The 21,826-nt window shown below is 44.6% G+C and overlaps 1 protein-coding gene across 1 annotated transcript; it reads left to right on the top strand.

The window, feature by feature from the left end:
* The first annotated feature begins 4 nt into the window (after window positions 1-4).
* Window positions 5-20,153, top strand: LOC139383711 (potassium channel tetramerization domain containing 3). The gene is made up of 19 exons (XM_071128264.1): window positions 5-448; window positions 1,261-1,314; window positions 1,565-1,610; window positions 1,768-1,841; window positions 1,954-2,012; window positions 2,264-2,344; window positions 2,627-2,785; window positions 3,425-3,515; window positions 3,639-3,723; window positions 3,807-3,912; window positions 3,992-4,107; window positions 4,811-4,898; window positions 5,010-5,126; window positions 5,273-5,443; window positions 7,109-7,264; window positions 13,256-13,352; window positions 15,479-15,672; window positions 15,817-15,955; window positions 16,079-20,153. Exons 1-19 carry the CDS (start codon window positions 381-383, stop codon window positions 16,764-16,766), a joined length of 2,589 nt encoding a protein of 862 aa, XP_070984365.1. The 5' UTR covers window positions 5-380; the 3' UTR covers window positions 16,767-20,153.
* Window positions 20,154-21,826: the final 1,673 nt, after the last annotated feature.

Genomic DNA, 21,826 nt, shown 5'->3' with positions numbered 1-21,826 from the left:
GGATGACGTAGTGACGGTAGTGGGAGAGGCAGCGGTTACTCGGACCAGACCACATCGTCGACAGTCGTCACGACACAGAAAGCAGCTCGAAGACCCTAAAATACTCGATATTACAAACTCACATGGATGCATATGAACGTGTATATCGGCTAACTTTGGTAAATTAGACTCGCCTGGCCATTGCCTAAAGGCTACACACAACCATAGCCTATGAATTCGGGAACTATCGCTGCGTGGAAGTCTAACATTTTATGGAGGCTTGGAGACGTAGGGGAGCGAGGAGCAGAAGGGGTAAACTGAAGATCGACACACCAAACTGGGAACATTGGACACATTCTGCTGGCTACGAGTGACCCACACGCACGGGACGGGGTGGAAACATGGCCGCGAATGTCAATTTAACATCTGGGATGGGAGAAATTATTCAACTGAACGTCGGTGGGACAAGGTATTACAGCGTTTAAATAGCCCCACAGTCTATCGAACTGTCAATGTGCGCTCATGGAGGACGGTATTGACAGACTCGACATGTTGCAATGGTCGTTTCTTTTTAGGTCGGCAACGGCATGCTGTCGCAGACGAGAACATGGAATTGGAGCTGCGATAAAATGCACGAAAAGCACGCAACACAAGCGCTCGTATTGTCAAGGCGTGTTTACATCGTATCAACATCACTTGGTGTTCCGCAGCGAATGGCCATGTTCTGTCACATTTGATATAGGCTCATATAGTTAACTATGGCTATGTCTGGAGAATGTGTAGTAGATTGCCTGTATTATTGACTGTGTTCCAAGTAGCCACAGACTCGAGGGTAGACATAACATAGTAAACTTAAATCCGGCACACTCCAATTAGTATGATATGTTACGTGTCCTATGGTATGTATTAATTTGTGGATGTCCATCATCCATGTCGTATGTTATGTTTTACAATTGGTATGATATGTTACAAGTTGCAGTTGCATTGTGTCCATGAGGAGAAATCGAACACAACCTTGAGACCAGACTGCAGTAGAATTACCCAATCATGATACAAGTATCTCACAGTAAATACTTTCCATAATGTATTAAGTGTGTATGTAACATGACTCCACCTTGGACATAGGCCATATCATCACTTTTATGTATTTCTATGCATGAAAACCCATGAGAATTCATGACCATTTGTATGTATTATTGTACAGTACAATCCATTGTGTCATGATACAGTATGTCTTATATCCTTGGTCTGATCTAAGGTATATCCTCTCCTCCCTCTCAGGTTCAGCACCTCTAGACAGACTCTCATGTGGATCCCAGACTCTTTCTTCTCAAGGTGGGGTCTTACGTCCCTCTGTACTTGTTCTCTGCACATGTCTGCTAAGATGTGATCTGGCGTCAGCTCTGGAAAGGTCACCTAGTTCACTTCAAGGTTGATCTCCCAAGGATTCAAGCTTGATAATGTATAAAAAAAACAGTGTTAGGACTAGTCTGGCCCACATTTGACATAAAGCCAGAATGAAAGCAGGGAGGAGCTTGTTATGGGCTAACTAGAACATGAGGTTATGTGTGTATGTGTGTTTCAGTTTGCTGAGTGGGAGAATATCAACTCTACGTGATGAAACTGGAGCCGTGAGTACATTCTTCTATGCGACAGGCAAACATATTATTCGGGGGGGGTTGGCCACACGTTTCACAAATACTGTCTCGTGTACTCTCGCACAGTGATATTAAACTGTAACATAATGATATTTGTGTTACGTTTCGAAATGTGCCTCTTGTCCTCCAGATATTTATTGACAGGGATCCGACAGCCTTTGCGTCCATTTTGAATTTTCTTCGAACCAAAGAGTTAGACTTGCGGTAAGAACACCTGACCCTCTCCACACACAGGATCAGTATCCTTTAAATATTAGCAGAAGCATATTGGTCCAGGTTATAATGTCTTAGAATGGATGTTCTCTTCTCTTCATAGGGGGGTAAACATTAACATTCTCCGCCATGAGGCTGAGTTTTATGGGATAACGCCGTTAGGTATGACCTCTTTGCACTAGCCTGAGTAGTTACTGTGCTTCTAACATGGTGTTACATTGTTATTTAACCATCCCTTAATAGTTTGACCGCGTCAACTTCCCAAGTAGTTTTCAGTACACTATCTACTGCATAACACCAAGCAACTGTGTAAATCACATTGCATGCTGTCAAATGCTGATTTAGTGGCTTATATATCAAGTTTCTACAGTGTTACGGACTTTTTCCTCTTGTGTTGCGGTGGCTGTCTTCAGTGAGGAGGTTGCTGCTGTGTGAGGAAATAGAACGTTCGTCCTGTGGCAGTGTTCTGTTCCATGGATACCTTCCCCCTCCAGGTACTGTGTTCCCACAACTCCTCTTACCTGGAAGTCTGTCCTCTGGCACAGGTAAACTACAGGACATCATTGTATTCTCCCTCCATCTCTCTTATCCCTCTATCTCTCTGTCTGCTTACAAGGGAAAGTTGAGCGCTCTGGTGACGTTCTTTCTAGTGTTCGTTTTGGTCTTTGAACTTTTGGTCTTTTTGACGTTCATAAAATGTGTCCGTCGTGTAGAATTATAGTTGTTATTTTCTTAGTTTGTTGGTTGATCGCTTGACTAATGTGTTTCTCCCACAGCTCTCCCAGCCCGTAAGTTCAGCTCCACCCCTGCAGCCTCGGGCCCTGCCCCTGAGGATCGGCCTGGTCCTATCGGAGCAGAGGGGGGGTTCCCCCATTCCTGTCCCCCCCACCCCTCACTCCCCGGACCCCCTGGAGCCGAGGGACCACACAGACTGGGTGAGCAGGAGGGCAGGGTAAAAAAAAATAACAAGGGTTGGGGCGAGGATGTTTGTGTAATGAGGCGTGGAGCAGGGGCTATGGTGGTCTACTCCCCAGTCTCCTCAGAACACCGTGTGCCTGTTTAACGACCAATCAGAGTAATCCTCAGTCCTACCGCTGGTCAGGAGATGGCGTTTGTGTGGCTGCGTTACAGCTGGAGCTAACATGACCTGACGTCGGGTAAAAAGCACCAAAGTTAAAAGTTCACACTTCAATTCGTTCTGGGCTGTGTGTGTTAGAATCAGAGCTGGTTTGGGCTGGGGTTCACTGTACTACGCACATACTTAGAACACAGCCGAATGATCCTATTAGTAATATTGACGATCAAATGACATTTTGTTGACACCCTGACCTAAATACGTTGTGCATGGTCGTGTACAGACATTTTGTAATAACGTTGCATTTGTAAGCACTTCAGCGCGATCATGATAATGTACAGAGCATGCTCAGTATACAGTAAAAAGTAGCTAACAATATGGGTAGGCGGAAACAATACAACTATCAACCATTGCGTACAGCACTGTGTGTGTTTCCCGGTTGTAAGGTCAAATGTTATGTTTCCAGGTTATTAGGTAAAGTGCCTTGTTATGTGTCCAGGTGCTGTGGTGGACCCTAGGAAGGTGCTGATTGTAGCTGGACATCATAACTGGATCGTAGTGGCTTATGCACACTTTGTCATCTGCTACAGGTAACACTGGCATTTGTAGTCGGATTCATCGGCTCCGAGTTGATATTATTTATAGATTGTGCAGATTGTACATACATCTTGAGTGTGTGTGTGTGTGTGTGTTAATGTGTATGTTTTCTTCAGGATAAAAGAGTCGTCGGGGTGGCAGCAGGTGTTTTCTAGCCCCTTTCTGGACTGGTCCATCGAGAGAGTCGCCCTTAACGCCAAGGTTACACTGCCAGGACTGCGCATCACTGAATCACAATGTATTGTCCGAAAGGTGCTTTATCAATCAAGTTTATTGTTGTACAGGTGGTCGGTGGTCCCCATGGTGATAAGGACAAGATGGTGGCAGCTGCCTCCAATAGCAACATCATCCTCTGGAGCATCCAAGACGGAGGGAGTGGCAACGAGATCGGTAGGTGTGTGTGTGTGTGTGTGTGTTTTGGGAAAGCGTGAGGCGTTTGATTGTTTCTCTCTCCTCTCGTTCTCTCTAGGTGTGTTTAGTCTGGGTGTACCCGTAGATCATCTGTTCTTCATCGGGAACCAGCTGGTGGCCACCAGTCACACTGGGAAGGTGGGAGTCTGGAACGCTGTCACACAGCACTGGCAGGTAGGATTACATAGGGTGTGTGTCTGGATGGATAGATGGAGGGGGAGGGAGAGAGATGGTAACAGGGCTTAGAGAAGAAGAACGTTTTAAGGTTCATACATGTGTGCCGTGAACATAATTTTGTGCCTTTTTTTGATGGCAGTGGTGTGAAGTACTACTAAGCAGTTTTGGGGGGTATCTGTGCTTTACTATTTATATTTTTGCCAACTTTTACTTCACTGCATTCCTAAAGAAGATAATGTACTTTTTGCTCCGTACATTTTCCCTGACACCCAAACGTACTCGTTACATTTTCACAGGAAAATGGTCCCATTCACACTACTGCCTCTGATCTGGAAGACTCATTAAACACAAATGCTTCGTTTGTAAATGATGTCTGAGTGTTGGAGTGTGCCCCCTGGCTATCTGTCAATCAAAATAAAATTACTTTTGATACTTAAGTATATTTCAAACCAAATACTTTTAGACTTTTTCAAGTAGTATTTTTACTGGGTGACTTTCACTTGAGTCATTCTCTATTAAGGTATCTTTACTTTTACTCAAGTATAAAATTGAGTACTTTCCCCACCACTGTTTGATGCACAGTAGTAGCCATGAACATCAGAGAATCGTAGTGTTGTGTGAGCCCTGCGTGACGTTGGCCGCCCAGTACACACAGAGAGAGGTTTCATTTGAACCCTTTCTTTTCTCTCCTCTGCATCAGGTACAGGATGTAGTTCCCATCACCAGCTGTGACACGGCTGGCTCCTTTCTGCTGCTGGGCTGCAACAATGGATCCATCTACTACATAGGTACACACACGCTTAATTCAGGAAGTGGAATTCAATATATATATTTTTTGTTTACTTCCTTCGTTGACTGAAATGGAATTGACCCGAAGCCTTCTTGGTTCTCTCTCTCAGACATGCAGAAGTTTCCTCTGAGGATGAAGGATAATGATCTGTTGGTGACAGAGCTGTACCACGACCCGTCTAATGACGCCATCACTGCCCTCAGTGTCTACCTCACACCCAAGACCAGTGAGTCCACACACACGCGCTCTAACACATACCTGCGTGTACATGCATGCGCGCACACACACATAAATCATGTATTTCCATCTTCATTGGGTTTCAGCCTTTCAATTATCTTTTGTGGAATCTTATCTCTCTATTTTTCTCTCGAGGTGTGAGTGGTAACTGGATAGAGATAGCGTATGGAACCAGTTCTGGAGCAGTCCGGGTCATAGTTCAACACCCTGAGACAGTAGGCTCTGGACCTCAGCTCTTCCAAACTTTTACTGTCCACCGCTCCCCTGTCACTAAGATCATGCTCTCGGAGAAACACCTGGTCTCAGGTAAGAAGGGGAGGAGGGGGTTTTGGGACAGGTTTAAGCGTTGTGTAATCAGGATAAGAAAATGATCTCTATGTCTAAATATCTGTATTTTACTGGCTGTGCTTCATATACAGCACCAGTCAAAAGTTTGGACACCTACTCATTCAAGGGCTTTTCTTTATTTTTACTATGTTCTACATTGTAGAATAATAGTGAAGACATCAAAACTATGAAATAACACATATGGAATCATGTAGTAACCAACACAAGTGTTAAACAAAACAAAATATATTTTATATGTGAGAATCTTCAAAGTAGCTACCCTTTGCCTTGATGCCAGCTGTGCACACGCTTGGCATTCTCTCAACCAGCTTCACGAGGAATGCTTTTCCAACAGTCTTGAAGGAGTTCCCACATCTGCTGTGCACTTTTTGGCTGCTTTTCCTTCACTCTGCGGTCCAACTCTTCCCAAACCATCTCATTGGGTTGAGGTCAGGTGATTGTGGAGTCCAGGTCATCTGATTCAGCACTCCATCACTCTCCTTCTTGGTCAAATAGTCCTTACAGAGCCTGGAGGTGTGTTGGGTCATTGTTCTGTTGAAAAACAAATGATAGTCCCACTAAGCGCAAACCAGATGGCAGGGCGTATTGCTGCAGAATGATAGCCATGCTGGTTAAGTGTGCCTTGAATTCTAAATTGACCTCCATGCTTCACTGTGGGAACCACACATGCAACGGTCATCTGTTCACCTACTCTGTGTCTCACAAAGACACGGCGGTTGGAACCAAAAATCTCAAATTTGGACTCATTAGGCCAAACGACAGATTTCCACCGGTGTAATGTCCATTGCTCGTGTTTCTTGGCCCACTCAAGTCTCTTCTTATTATTGGTGTCCTTTAGTAGTGGTTTCTTTGCAGCAATTTGACCATGAAGGCCTGATTCACGCAGTCTCCTCTGAACAGTTGATGTTGAGATATCAGTTACTTGATGTCTGTGAAGCATTTATTTGGGATGCAATTTCTGTGGCTGGGAACTCTAATGAACTCCTCTGCAGCAGAGGTTACTCTGGGTCTTCCTGTCCTGTGTCATGAGAGCCAGTTTCATCATAGCGCTTGATGGTTTTTGCGACTGCACTTGACTGACCATGTATTAAAGTAATGATGGACTGTCGTTTCTCTTTGCTTATTTGAGCTCTTCTTGCCATAATATGGACTTAGTCTTTTACCAAATAGGATTATCTTCTGCATACCACCCCTACATTGTCACAACACAACTGATTGGCTCAAACGCATTAAGAAGGAAAGAAATTCCACAAATTAACTTTTAACAAGGCACACCTGTTAATGGAAATGCATTCCAGGTGACTACCTCATGAAGCTGGTTGAGAGAATGCCAAGACTGTGCAAAGCTGTCATCAAGGCAAAGGGTGGCTACTTTGAAGAATCTCAAATATATACTATATTTTGATTTGCTTAACACTTTTATTTTGTTGGTACTACATGATTCCATATGTGTTATTTCATAGTTTTGATATCTTTACTATTATTGTACAGCGTAGAAAGTAGTATACATAAATAAAAACCCTGGAATGAGTCCTGTAGGTGTGTCCAAACTTTTGACTGGTACTGTATATTGTGTGTCTCCGTCTGTCTGTCTGTCTGTCTGTCCGTGTGCGTGTCCTTTAGTGTGTGCGGACAACAACCACGTGCGGACGTGGACAGTGACGCGGTTCCGGGGCATGATTTCCACGCAGCCTGGCTCCACCCCCCTGGCCTCCTTTAAGATCCTCTCATTGGAGGAGACGGAGAGCCACGGCAGCTACTCATCAGGCAACGACATCGGTGAGAGAAGGAGGGATGGGTAGAGGGTTGGGGAGAGCGAGGAAAGGAGAAAGGGACAAACAGTTGAAGTCGGAAGGTTGAAGTCATTAACTTGTTTTTCAACCACTCCACAAATGTCTTGTTAACAAACTATAGTTTTGGAAAGTTGGTTAGGACATCTACTTTGTGCATGACACAAGTAATTTTTCCAACAATTGTTTACAGACAGATTATTTCACTTATAATTCACTGTATCACAATTCCAGTTGGTCAGAAATTTACATGCACAAAGTTGACTGTGCCTTTAAACAGTTTGTAAAATTCCAGAAAATGATGTCATGGCTTTAGAAACTTCTGATAGGCTAATTGACATAATTTGAGTCCATTGGACGTGTATCTGTGGATGTATGTCAAGGCCGACCTTCAAACTCAGTGCCTCTTTGCCTGACATCATGGGAAAATCAAAAGAAATCAGCCAAGACCGCAGAAAATAATTGCTCCCAAGTCTGATTCATCCTTGGGAGCAATTTCCAAACGCCTGAAGGTACCACGTTCATCTGTACAAACAATAGTACGTAAGAATAAACACCATGGGACCACGTAGCCGTCATATCGCTCAGGAAGGAGACGTGTTCTGTCTCTTAGAGATGAACATACTTTGGTGCGAAAAGTGCAAATCAATCCCAGAACAACAGCAAAGGACCTTGTGAAGATGTTGGAGGAAACCGGTACAAAAGTATCTATATCCACAGTAAAACGAGTCCTATATCGACATAACCTGATAGGCCGCTCAGCAAGGAAGAAGCCACTGCTCCAAAACCGCCATAAAAAAGCCAGACTACAGTTTGCAACTGTACATGGGGACAAAGATTGTACTTTTTTGGAGAAATGTCCCCTGGTCTGATGAAACAAAAACAGAACTGTTTGGCCATAATGACCATCGTTATGTTTGGAGGAAAAGGGGGGATGCTTGCAAGCCGAAGAACACCATCCCAACCGTGAAGCACGGGGGTGGCAGCACCATGTTGTGGGGGTGCTTTGCTGCTGGAGGGACTGGTGCACTTCACAAAATAGATGGCACCATGAGGTAGGGAAAGGATGTGGATATATTGAAGCAACATCTCAAGACATCAGTCAGGAAGTTGAAGCTTGGTCGCAAATGGACAATGACCCCAAGAATACTTCCAAAGTTGTGGCAACATGGCTTAAGGACAACAAAGTAGAGGTATTGGAGTGGCCATCACAAAGCCCTGACCTCAATCCCATAGAAAATTTGTGGGCAGAACTGAAAATGCCTGTGCGAGCAAGGAGACCTACAAACCTGACTCAGTTACACCAGCTGTGTCAGGAGGAATGGGCCAAAATTCACGCAACTTATTGTGGGAAGCTTGTAAAAGGCTACCCAAAACGTTTGACCCAAGTTAAACAATTTAAGGGCAATGCTACCAAATACTAATTGAGTGTATGTAAACTTCTGACCCACTGGGAATGCGATGAAATAAATAAAAGCTGAAATAAATAATTATCTACTATTATTCTGACATTTCACATTCTTAAAATATAGTGGTGATCCTAACTGACCTAAAACAGGGAATTTTTACTAGGATTACATTTCAGGAATTGTGAAAAACTGAGTTTAAATGCATTTGGCTAAGGTGTATGTAAACTTCAACTGTATACAGTGGGGCAAAAAACTATTTAGTCAGCCACCAATTGTGCAAGTTCTCCCACTTAAAAAGATGAGAGAGGCCTGTAATTTTCATCATAGGTACACTTCAACTATGACAGACAAAATGAGAAATAAAATCCAGAAAATCACATTTTAGGATTTTTAATGAATTTATTTGCAAATTATGGTGGAAAATAAGTATTTGGTCACCTACAAACAAGCAAGATTTCTGGCTCTCACAGACCTGTAACTTCTTCTTGGGGATAGTGAGACGCTAGCGTCTCAAGTGACCAATAGCCTCGGGAAATGCGTAGCGCCAAATTCAAATAAAACGCGATAAAACTCAAACTTTCATTAAATCACACATGCAGGGTTCTCAATTAAAGCTACACTCGTTGTGAATCCAGCCAACATGTCAGATTTAAAAAATACTTTTCGGCGAAAGCATGAGAAGCTATTATCTGATAGCATGCTCCCCACTGAATCAGTTGTAAACAAAATAACTAGCGTTAGCTGGCGCTACACAAAACGCTGAAATAAAATATAAAACATGCATTACCTTTGACGAGCTTCTTTGTTGGCACTCCAATATGTCCCATAAACATCACAATTGGTCCTTTTTTTCGATTAATTCCGTCCATGTATACCCAAAATGTCCATTTATAAAGCAGGTTTGATCCGGAAAAAAACAGCTTTCCAAAACACAACAAAACATTTCAAAAGTTGCCTATAAACTTTGCCAAAATATTTCAAACTACTTTTGTAATACAACTTTAGGTATTTTTAAACGTTAATAATCGATCAAATTGTAGACGGGGGAATCTGTATTCGATACAGCAAGTAAACAAAACATGCCCCTTTTTCCCACTTGCGTAACTCTCAACAGTGTAACGTTGTTCCAGGATGTGCCTCTTCTTCGTTTCACCAATGATTAACTTCAACCCAATTCCAAAGACTGGTGACATCCTGTGGAAGTCGTAGGAACTGTAAAATGGTCGCTATCTAATTTCCCTTGGCAAAGACACCTGAGGGAACGGTCAGAGGAAGAAAAAAAAAAGAATAATTCTGAACAGTTTTACCTCTGGGTTTTGCCTGCTACATAAGTTCTGTTATAGTCACAGACGTGATTGAACCCGTTTTAGAAACTTCAGAGTGTTTTCTATCCACAACTACTAATCATATACATATAATATATTCCTGGCATGAGTAGCAGGAAGTTGAAATTGTGCATGCTATTTATCCAAAAGTCGAAATGCTGTCCCCTATCCTTAAAAGGGTACAGGCTCCTCTGTCCTCCACTCGTTACCTGTATTAATGGCACCTGTTTGAACTTGTTATCAGTATAAAAGACACCTGTCCACAACCTCAAACAGTCACACTCCAAACTCCACTATGGCCAAGACCAAAGAGCTGTCAAAGGACACCAGAAACAAAATTGTAGACCTGCACCAGGCTGGGAAGACTGAATCTGCAATAGGTAAGCAGCTTGGTTTGAAGAAATCAACTGTGGGAGCAATTATTAGGAAATGGAAGACATACAAGACCACTGATAATTTCCCTCGATCTGGGGCTCCACGCAAGATCTCACCCCGTGGGGTCAAAATGATCACAAGAACGGTGAGCAAAAATCCCAGAACCACACGGGGGGACCTAGTGAATGACCTGCAGAGAGCTGGGACCAAAGTAACATAGCCTACCATCAGCAAGGGCATTGAAGATGAAATGTGGCTGGGTCTTTCAGCATGACAATGATCCCAAACACACCGCCCGGGCAACGAAGGAGTGGCTTCGTAAGAAGCATTCCAAGGTCCTGGAGTGGTCTCCAGATCTCAACCCCATAGAAAATCTTTGGAGGGAGTTGAAAGTCCATGTTGCCCAGCAACAGCCCCAAAACATCACTGCTCTAGAGGAGATCTGCATGGAGGAATGGGCCAAAATACCAGCAACAGTGTGTGAAAACCTTGTGAAGACTTACAGAAAACATTTGACCTCTGTCATTGCCAACAAAGGGTATATAACAAAGTATTGAGAAACTTTTGTTATTGACCAAATACATATTTTCCACCATAATTTGCAAATAAATTCATTAAAAATCCTACAATGTGATTTTCGGGATTTTTTTCTTCTCATTTTGTCTGTCATAGTTGAAGTGTACCTATGATGAAAATTACAGGCCTCTCTCATCTTTTTAAGTGGGAGAACTTGCACAATTGGTGGCTGACTAAATACTTTTTTGCCCCACTGTATATGGTAAATGGAAGGGATGGATAACATTTGTTTTTATCTAGAAAGGGTCTAGAGCAGGGGTGTCAAACATACAGTGCCTTGCGAAAGTATTCGGCCCCCTTGAACTTTGCGACCTTTTGCCACATTTCAGGCTTCAAACATAAAGATATAAAACTGTATTTTTTTGTGAAGAATCAACAACAAGTGGGACACAATCATGAAGTGGAACGACATTTATTGGATATTTCAAACTTTTTTAACAAATCAAAAACTGAAAAATTGGGCGTGCAAAATTATTCAGCCCCTTTACTTTCAGTGCAGCAAACTCTCTCCAGAAGTTCAGTGAGGATCTCTGAATGATCCAATGCTGACCTAAATGACTAATGATGATAAATACAATCCACCTGTGTGTAATCAAGTCTCTGTATAAATGCACCTGCACTGTGATAGTCTCAGAGGTCCGTCAAAAGCGCAGAGAGCATCATGAAGAACAAGGAACACACCAGGCAGGTCCGAGATACTGTTGTGAAGAAGTTTAAAACCGGATTTGGATACAAAAAGATTTCCCAAGCTTTAAACATCCCAAGGAGCACTGTGCAAGCGATAATATTGAAATGGAAGGAGTATCAGACCACTGCAAATCTACCAAGACCTGGCCGTCCCTCTAAACCTTCAGCTCATACAAGGAGAAGACTGATCAGAGATGCAGCCAAGAGGCCCATGATCACTCTGGATGAACTGCAGAGATCTACAGCTGAGGTGGGAGACTCTGTCCATAGGACAACAATCAGTCGTATTTTGCACAAATCTGGCCTTTATGGAAGAGTGGCAAGAAGAAAGCCATTTCTTAAAGATATCCATAAAAAGTGTTGTTTAAAGTTTGCCACAAAATTGATGGGAAGATGGATGGAGCCAAATACAGGACCATTCTGGAAGAACCTGATGGAGTCTGCAAAAGACCTGAGACTCGGACGGAGATTTGTCTTCCAACAAGACAATGATCCAAAACATAAAGCAAAATATACAATGGAATGGTTCAAAAATAAACATATCCAGGTGTTAGAATGGCCAAGTCAAAGTCCAGACCTGAATCCAATCGAGAATCTGTGGAAAGAACTGAAAACTGCTGTTCACAAATGCTCTCCATCCAACCTCACTGAGCTCGAGCTGTTTTGCAAGGAGGAATGGGAAAAAATTTCAGTCTCTCGATGTGCAAAACTGATAGAGACATACCCCAAGCGACTTACAGCTGTAATCGCAGCAAAAGGTGGCGCTACAAAGTATTAACTTAAGGGGGCTGAATAATTTTGCACGCCCAATTTTTCAGTTTTGGATTTGTTAAAAAAGTTTGAAATATCCAATAAATGTCGTTCCACTTCATGATTGTGTCCCACTTGTTGTTGATTCTTCACAAAAAAATACAGTTTTATATCTTTATGTTTGAAGCCTGAAATGTGGCGAAAGGTCGCAAAGTTCAAGGGGGCCGAATACTTTCGCAAGGCACTGTAAAACCCACGGGTGAATTAAGTAAAAATAAAGAATACCCCAAAAATGTTGTTCGGGGGGAAAAAACAAACACGGTATACTTTAAAATCACTAAAACTAAATCCAAACTATGTAGAAATGATAATGGATCTACCTTCATACAGTTTCTTGACTGTTTCCAGCTCGCTAATAGTCACCCAAATGAAAGCTGGACAGTGAGCAATGAAAATTCCCAAAACGGTGGATCGAGGACAATTTCCTTCAAATTTTGACAGCGAGGAAATACAACCAATTGTCAGTGCGGCCCCCTGGGACAAAATTAGTTTGACACCCCTAGTCTGAAGCCTAGTGTTTGTGTGGGTCTAAAATCCCAGTAAGACTGGCGTCATCTCCTTCAATGAAGGGCTTTTTCACATTTCTGAGCTGAACCGATGTGAGCCAAACCAAGCTGTACTGAGCCGGCCTGCTTATACATCCCCCATAGTTGCTGAAACCGTGCTGAAAAGGACAATGTCTGAGCCAACACATATCTGAGCCAACACAGTTTGGCTCGGGTGGGCATGATAGTGTGAAAAGGTTCTAGCAGTTGTTCTAGAGCCCACTCTAACCAGTGTGGTCTGGCTTCCCCTCAGGTCCGTTTGGGGAGAGAGATGACCAGCAGGTGTTCATTCAGAAGGTCATCCCCGTCACCAACAAGCTGTTTGTTCGCCTTTCCTCCACTGGGAAAAGGTGCTACGCATCAGTTATTCTCACACAACATCTACCCAAATCAAATTGTATTTGTCACATGCACAACGCTTACTTACGAGCCCTTAACCAACAATGCAGAGTTTAAAAAAAAGTAAGTAACATAACACAAGTAATAATAATTAGGCTATATACAATGGGTACCGGTACCGAATCAATGTAAAGGGGTACTGGTTAGTCGAGGTAATATGTAAATGTGTTTATGGGTAAAGTGACTATGCATCGATAATAAACAGAGAGTAGCAGCAGCGCATGTGAAGGAATATGAGTGTGTTTGTGTGTTGGAGTGTAGTGTGTGTGTGGTTAGAGACCAGTGAGTGTACATCGAACCTGTGCAAACATAAATAATAATAAAACAAGGGGGTCAATGTAAATAGTCCAGGGAGACAGTTTCCTAACTGTTCAGCAGTCTTTTGGTCTCCGTCTTGGCGCTCCGGTACCGCTTGCCGTGCGGTAGCCGAGAGAACAGTCTATGGCCTGACTTAGGTGGCTGTAGTCATTGACAATTTTTAGGGCCTTCCTCTGATACTGCCTGGTATAGAGGTCCTGGATGGCAGGAAGCTCTGCCCCAGTGATGTACTGGGCTGTACGCACTACCCTCTGTAGCGCCTTGCGGTCTGATCCCGAGCAGTTTACAAGCGGTGATGCAACCTCTTTTACATTTTTTTTATTTAACTAGGCAAGTCAGTTAAGAACAAATTCTTATTTACAATGACGGCCTACCCCGGCCAAACGCACCCCTAACCTGGATGACGCTGGGCCAATTGTTTGCCGCCCTATGGGACTCCCAATCACGGCCGGTTGTGATACAGCCTGGAATCTAACCAGGGTCTGTAGTGACGCCTCTAGCATTGAGATCCAGTCCCTTAGACCGCTGCGCCACTCGGGAGCCCACTCTACAGCTGCACTATTTTCAGCCTCCTGAGGGGGAATAGGCGTTCTTGTGCCCTCTTCACGACTGTCTTGGTGTGTTTGGACCATGATCGGTTCTTAGTGATGTGGACAGCGAGGAACCTGAAGCTCTCGCCCTGCTCCATTACAGCCCCGTCCATGTGAATGGGTGTGTGCTCGGTCCTCCTTTTCCTGCAGTCCACAATCGGCTCCTTTGTCTTGCTCACGTTGAGGGAGAGGTTGTTTTCCTGGTACCACACTGCCAGGTCTCTGACCTCCTCCCTATAGACGGTCTCATCGTCGTCTGTGATCAGGGCTACCAGCGTTGTGTCGTCGGCAAACTTTAGGATGGTGTTGGAGTCGTGGGTGAACAGGGAGTACAGGAGGGGACTAAGACTCATGAGAGGCCCCCGTGCACCACCTGGGGGCGGCCTGTCAGGAAATCCAGGATCCAGTTGCAGAGGGAGGTGTTCAGTACCAGGGTCCTTAACTTAGTGATGAGCTTGGAGGGCACTATAGTGTTAAACACTGAGTTGTAGTGAATGAACAGAATTCTCTCAGGTGTTCCTTTTGTCCAGGTGGGAAAGGGCAGTGTGGAGTGCAATACAGATTGCGTCGTCTGTGGATCTGTTGGGGTGGTATGCGAATTGGAGGGGATCATGGGTTTCTGGGATGATGGTGTTGATGTGAGCCATGACCAGCCTTTCAAAGCACTTCATGGCAACAAGCGTGAGTGCTACGGGGTCGGTAGTCATTTAGACAGGTTACCATGGCGTTCTTGGGCACAGGGACTATGGTGGTCTGCTTGAAACATGTAGGTATACAGACTGGGTCAGGGTGAGGTTGAAAATGTCAGTGAAGACACTTGCCAGCTGGTCAGCTCCTGCTCTGAGTACGTGTCCTGGTAATCTGTCTGGCCCTGTGACCTGTGAATGTTGACCTGTTTAAAGGTCTTACTCACATGGGCTACGGAGAGTGTGTTCACATCATTATGTTATGATTGTCTTGTCTGATAAACATGGTCCTTTTAGCACTTTCATCCAGCTCACAGTAAACACACTTCAATTCATCAAATATGGGCATACAACCTTTTAACCGAAGTGCTGCTAGCACTATGCTCAAACACACTGAACTACAAGAACTGTGGTTGCTCTGTTCTAGTCTGAATGCAGTCCGTTCCGGGTCTGATGTGGTCTGTCCTGGTTGTCCCTGCTTAGGATCTGTGAGGTGGCGGCAGTGGATGGGACCACCATCTCGTGTTTCACGGTGAGGGAGTGCGAGGGTTCTAGCCGGATGGGTTCTAGACCAAGGAGGTACCTCTTTACTGGGCATGGCAACGGCAGCATTCAGATGTGGGACCTCACCACTGCTATGGACACCGCCAACAAGGGAGAGGAGAAGAAGACTGACGGTGAGGAGTGATAATACATTGTTTGTATAGGAACAGATGCTTCCGAGGGCATTGCACATATCCATGGCTTGTATAGTGTCATTTTGACACTTTGTCTTCACATTTAGTTTGACACTGATAAATTATAATGTGTTTGATTGACAGAGGTGGGCGGACCAACAGAGGAGGAGCTTCTGCAGCTATTGGACCAGTGTGACCTCAGCACCTCCCGCTGTGCCACGCCCAACATCAGCCCTGCCCCTTCGGTGCTGCAGCACAGCCGCCTCCGAGAGTCCTGCTCCAGGTCAGTTACACACCGTAGTCTGTTTCTGACTCTTCATGTTGTCAACGTTTGTCTATATACTTGTCTTTTTCATGGCATCTATATCTATTTATCTGATCCCCATTCTCTTTCTGTGTGTCCCAGCCTCCAGCTGCAGGCCCAGGAGCCCATCCCAGAGACGGCCACCTATGGAGCCCTGCGACCCTACAGAGAGAGCCCCCTGCTGGCCCACGCCCGCCGCACAGAGTCCTTCCACAGCTACAGAGACTTCCAGAACTTCTCCCTGGCGACAGGTCTGCTGGAGAGCCCCGGACAGGCTCCAGGACAGGGGGCAGGCCTAGGTACAGAGGCCCGAACCCGGTCACTGTGCGAGGCTGGGGGAGAGGAGGGCGAGCGGAGGGGCTCGGCCATGGAGCTCTGGGCTAGCCGAAGCGCTAACGCCGCTAATGCTGATGTCGTTGCTAATGCTTCCGTGGTCACAGGTGGCGCCACTGCCGAAGAGGGCGTTTTTATATCGCCACGGCAACCCCCCGACAGTCCTGGAGGAGACGCTTGGCGAAGGGTCCAATTGGAAGAGGAGGGGGCGGGGTTAGGATCAGTGGCGGAGGCTAGGTCTGAGGTGAGAAGGAAGGGAGGGTTTGAGGGGGTAGTATTTCTGGGCAGAAAGAGAGCACCTCCAGTCCCCCAGCTTACCTCGCTCCCCTCGGTGGGGTCTGAGGGGGGAGGCAGTGACTCCTCCTCCACGGCCTCCCCCTCCCCCACCCAGCTGGCTTCCATTTCCCCCCGGCACAGGAAGTGCAGTGAGCCGGCCAATCAGGACAGCAGCCTGTGAGTTACGGACAGCTCTGACGCCGACACGCCCCTGGTGTCAGTCAGTCAACAGCTCTAGGGAGAAGTTAATCCCCTATCCACTCATCTAGGACCAGCCTACCCTCCCCAAATTCTAACCTTAACCATTAGGAGTAAAACACACTAAACTGACCTTAGATCAATGTTTGGGAGCAACTTCATCTCACAGGCAATATTCTAGACTACCACAGTATGACATCTCAAAAGAAAGCCCGTCATTCTCAATCAAGAGAAGAAACTTGACGCCTGCTGGAAGTCGCTAACTAGCCTAATGGTGATCTTCTAGTTCCGAGTATGACTTTAACCCTTCGGATCTCTCCATCATGGCAGTAAATCTGGTAGCTGCACAAGTGGTTCTCCATCAGTGTTTGTTCCAATAGTCCACTCATGATATCAGTAGGACTTTGTGTTAGAGGCATATACTATAGTTTATCGACTATTAACACAAAGTGCTAGATGTGTTTATTTCCCCCCTCGTGGTTGTTGTCACTTTCACACACACTTCTAGTTTTGGGTGCACAGGTTGTGAACCTCCACACAACACACAGTCGTGCTGTTCAACCAGCCAGTAGGCGTGCGTGTCGTGTTTTAGACCTGCCTGAATTCTACGCTACAGTAAATCTTCTTATTTCTCTTTTTTTTTGTCGAAAACAGACCGACATCTCATGCTGAAGGTCCTAGTGACTTTGCATGGCATTCTATGTTATTTTAAATGTAAGGAATCATGCTTAGTGCCTTTTTTTAACACTAGCCATAGTTTAAACATCCACCTGTCCTTTCAGTGATGCAGAGAGGAAGTAGACCAAAGGTTGAATGGAGGATATCTGTCTATAGTCTATGCAGTGTGTTGTTCTCAATGCCCATTGACGTCACAGGTTGGACAGCTGCTATTATCGTCACTCCGGTCACCCAACAGTAGCTTTCAGATGGAGGGCGAGGAGAGAGAGTTGTCAGTGGGGCCCATCCTCCCTCCGCCCCATCACTAGACGAGACCTGGGTCAAATACGTACAACTTGAGGTGCACTTAATTTAGCTTGTCCAGTACATATATGGAGCCAGTGGAATAGTCCCACCAAACTAAATCAAGCGCACCCATTGTCTCTGAAAGTACAGTATTTGACCCGGGTCTGTCTTATACCCAGCTGTTTAGTAAAATATGGAATGAGACCAAGCTGAGGGTTCAACATGTACAAAGATGTAAATCTCAATAATATGCAATCTGATTATATATGGAGAATATATCTACATAATCAAATCAATATAATATGTAACCATGCTGATGCATATAAATGTGTGTAGAATGTGTGTCTACATATTTGCTGTTGTTTGTGACATCTGTCTTCTCATATAAGCTATTCATATTAATAGTATTGTATCGTACCTAAATTGCACTCGTACTACGACGACTAAGTGATGAAGTAACACTTTATTTTGGTTGAGATAACATTCAGCCCGTTGAGGAATAATGCCTATCCCTCTATCTCTGCGTGTCTAAGGCCTGGATTCATCCTGACCCGTGTCAGATCCGCCTGATTGAGCCGACACGGTATGCAGCATTTACCGTGAATGCGAACGCGGCAACATTGCCTTTAAAAAGGTGCATAGCCGTCCCGAAAATGGCCGATCGGATTAAATCTAGGCCCGAGCTATATCTCTTCTCTGGCTGTGTTTACACTTTCACCTCAGACGGATACTAAAAAGGAATAGATCTATTGATGCCGCTCGTTATAACATTTTGGATAACATGCATGTCCCAACACATTATTATGTCGCTATGTATTAGTGCTTGCTCGTCTACTTGGTATGATACTAGCCTATTACGCACGTGTTGGCACTGAATTGCCATTGTCGTTGAGCTGGCTAGACGTATAGGATGTAGGATGACGTCTTGGGGCTCTATTCAATCTGTATCGCTGAAGTGCTGCAGATTGCGCGATAGAAATGTAAAAGGTCCTTTCCGATTGAGCCGACATGTGCAGCGTTTACCGTGAACGCAGTCTCCGCTGACGCGGGAACATTGCCTTTTAAATTTCAATCGCGCTGTAAAACTGAACTCCCGCGATACGGATTGAATAGAGCCCTACAGACTGACACAGGACCTGTTTTTCTAACTCTTTAGTTCAGCTTGGGTGTATCTGACAAGCAGTCACACAAACCTGGTAGCCGTGTATTGTAACGTTGGGTGTAATAGGGGCATGCAGGCTTTTGCTCCATCCAAGCACTACTCAAAAGTCTTCGGCTGTAGCCTCTTATCATGGGATCAACGTGTCTTATGTCTCTCTCTCTCAGTGGGTGACAGTGCAAGGAGGGAGCACCAGGTTAGTGTGGATACTCTTGTCAAAGTGTGTGTGTGTGTGTGTGTGTGTGTGTGTGTGTGTGTCCCAGACCAGCGTGACACACTCCGAAGCAGCGCTGGGCTCTCAGCAGTGTAACCTTCCCTTTAGAAAAGTTAGCAACTTTGTGAGGTGAAAATGGTGTTTGATAGCTGTGTGATTTATGAGCGTAATAAAGTGGTGATGCTGCTTCTGAATGTGTGAGCTGCCAAGGGCCACACTGTCTGCTACAATCACTCTGTTTTTACTTTCGAAAACTTTTTTTTTTTTTTTTTTTACTTTGACAATAGCTGTGAACGTGGCTGTGAACGTGCAGCTACTATGCCCTTGTCAAAATGGTGTCCTTGAGTTGGGACACAGTCGTAACTGCCAGTTTGGTGTGTCCCTTTTTTTAAAAGACAAAAACAAAACTGACGGCTACAATACCGTCCCCATAGGTGTGTGTGTGTGTGTGAAAGCATTTCCTGTTATAGCAGCAAAGGGGGGACCTACTCCATATTAATGCCCATGTGTTTGACGAGCAGGTGTCCACATACTTTTGGCTGTGCCCGTGATGTGATTTGGTGGACACGGAGGACCTAATACTAGTTGAATGGCAGGCCATAGTTACGCAGCTCCATCCCTACCACTTGGTAGATGGGTCTGGGTGTCCTTGGTAAGGTACTACAATGTGAATCCACTAGAGGGCACTGTGGATGTGTGTAAAATCAAGTTACAGGTTAACGCTGGTTGACGCTGACTAAATCAATTAATATATACCGTCTACACATATGAGGTCTTCATACAGTTTAGTGTGGTTTTAACATTGGTTAGGAGTGCCACAGAACCTTGTTTATGACAAAAGCATGCTGTTTATCTGTTGCTAATGATGACTTTTTCAGTGTAATGGATCACATCAACCCTTCATAGGAATTGTGTTAAACAGTGTTGAGATGAAACAGGTACTTGTGTGTGTGTTCTGTCACTCTAGCTGCTGTGTCTGTCCTCTCTCTGACGTCTCCTCATGTCTGTACTGATGGGAGTAAAACACAATAACCCAGTGTGTCAGCTTGTCTCTTTGTCTTTGTCCTCAAACACCAAGCACAACTGGGACACGCCATCACACTTGTTTCATGCCTCACTCCAGTCTTTTTGGTTGTATGTGTATATTATGAAGTGTGTGGATGTGCCGCCCTCTGGTCTTTGTTCCAGCCAGCAACCGCAGCATATAACAATAAGTCAAATATGACTTTATTTCCCAAGTACATTCATATTCGGAGACATACAAAAACACAATTTGTAAACTGGGTGGTTCGAGCCCTGAAATGCTGACTTGGCTGAAGGCCGTGGTATTTCAGACCGTATACCACGGGTATGACAAAAACAACATTTTTACTGCTCTAATTAGGTTGGTAACCAGTTTATAATAGCAATAAGGCACCTAGGGGGTTTGTGGTATGTAGCCAATATACCATGGCTAAGGGCTGTATCCAGGCACTCTGCGTTGTGTCGTGCGTAAGAACAGCCCTTAGCCGTGGTATCTTGGCCATATACCACCCCCCCCCCCCATGCCTTATTGCTTAATTAGACAATTTCAATACAATGTGATGTGTCTTATCATGAAAAAAGAAAAAAAGCATTCCAGTACCTAGAATTTTGATAAACCATTGATGTCCAGCTCTCTACACAAAGCTGCACAAGAAGAGTCAACTAGTTTTATTCAAACGGACCCTGTCTTCTGTTCTAACCGGGCCAGGAGCAGCCGAGGGGCAGAATAAGGGGAGAGTGAGAGGAGTCGAAACGAGGATACACTTAGAGTGGACTGTCTCTCTTCAGCTACGTCTACACTGATCATCCAACTATTTGCTATTTATAGTCCTCTCTAGGGAATGTCTTCTAAAATCAACTATTGTACTCTGGACTAAGGCTTGTTGTCTTGGCTAAACAGCTGAGTTGAAGATGGAGATGGAGACACAGTAATGAAACATTAGACGTATTAGCATAGGCCAGATCACATACAAACTCAATTCTAAGCTATATAGAATACTCTTTACATTCAGGATTATACAACGGGTGGGTCTAATGCTGAACACTGGTTACAACGGCATTCCAGCCGGTGTCTATTCCACAAGTTCCCACCAACTAAATCCTATGACTGCGCACTCCACTGTGTCATCAGCCCAGCCAAGTCATTTATTAACTTGATCTCCACTAGAACAAGCATCTAGACATGAATTCACATTTCTTTTAGACTGACATGAGGTTTTCAACAGTGGAGATTTGTATAAACCTTGGCTGTCTTGTCTCTCTGACATTGGTCACATTGATTTTGAATATTGAAACAATCTCCAGCTGCCCCAGTTGGGACGAGAGGCAGGCAGGCAGCGATTCTCAGCCAGTTGAAATCATGAATCAGCTTTGCATCATCTTTATTAAAACGGTCATGTCACAAATACCATCTAAAACGGTTATTGCTGCTCGGTCTGCTAGGCACAGCTACCACACAAGTACAGTAGTTGAACTCTTAGGTTCAAATGGAAGAGGTGAGAGGCGTTGCTTTCAGTTCTACACTTGCTGAAATGGTTTCCTATTGTTGGCGTAAGTATAAGTAATAATAAGAAGTATTTTCTTATTCCGACTGGGTTTGGAGATTCATGGATTGGGAGTGCCTGGGATGTTCTGAGTCCAGGATTCCCAATTTGAATTCAGGGTTCCTGGTTTTAGTTTGAGA

This window comes from Oncorhynchus clarkii, chromosome 25 (genome assembly GCF_045791955.1).
Source record: "Oncorhynchus clarkii lewisi isolate Uvic-CL-2024 chromosome 25, UVic_Ocla_1.0, whole genome shotgun sequence".
Classification (NCBI taxonomy): Eukaryota; Metazoa; Chordata; class Actinopteri; order Salmoniformes; family Salmonidae; genus Oncorhynchus; species Oncorhynchus clarkii.
This window is presented reverse-complemented; position numbering and strand designations above follow the sequence as displayed.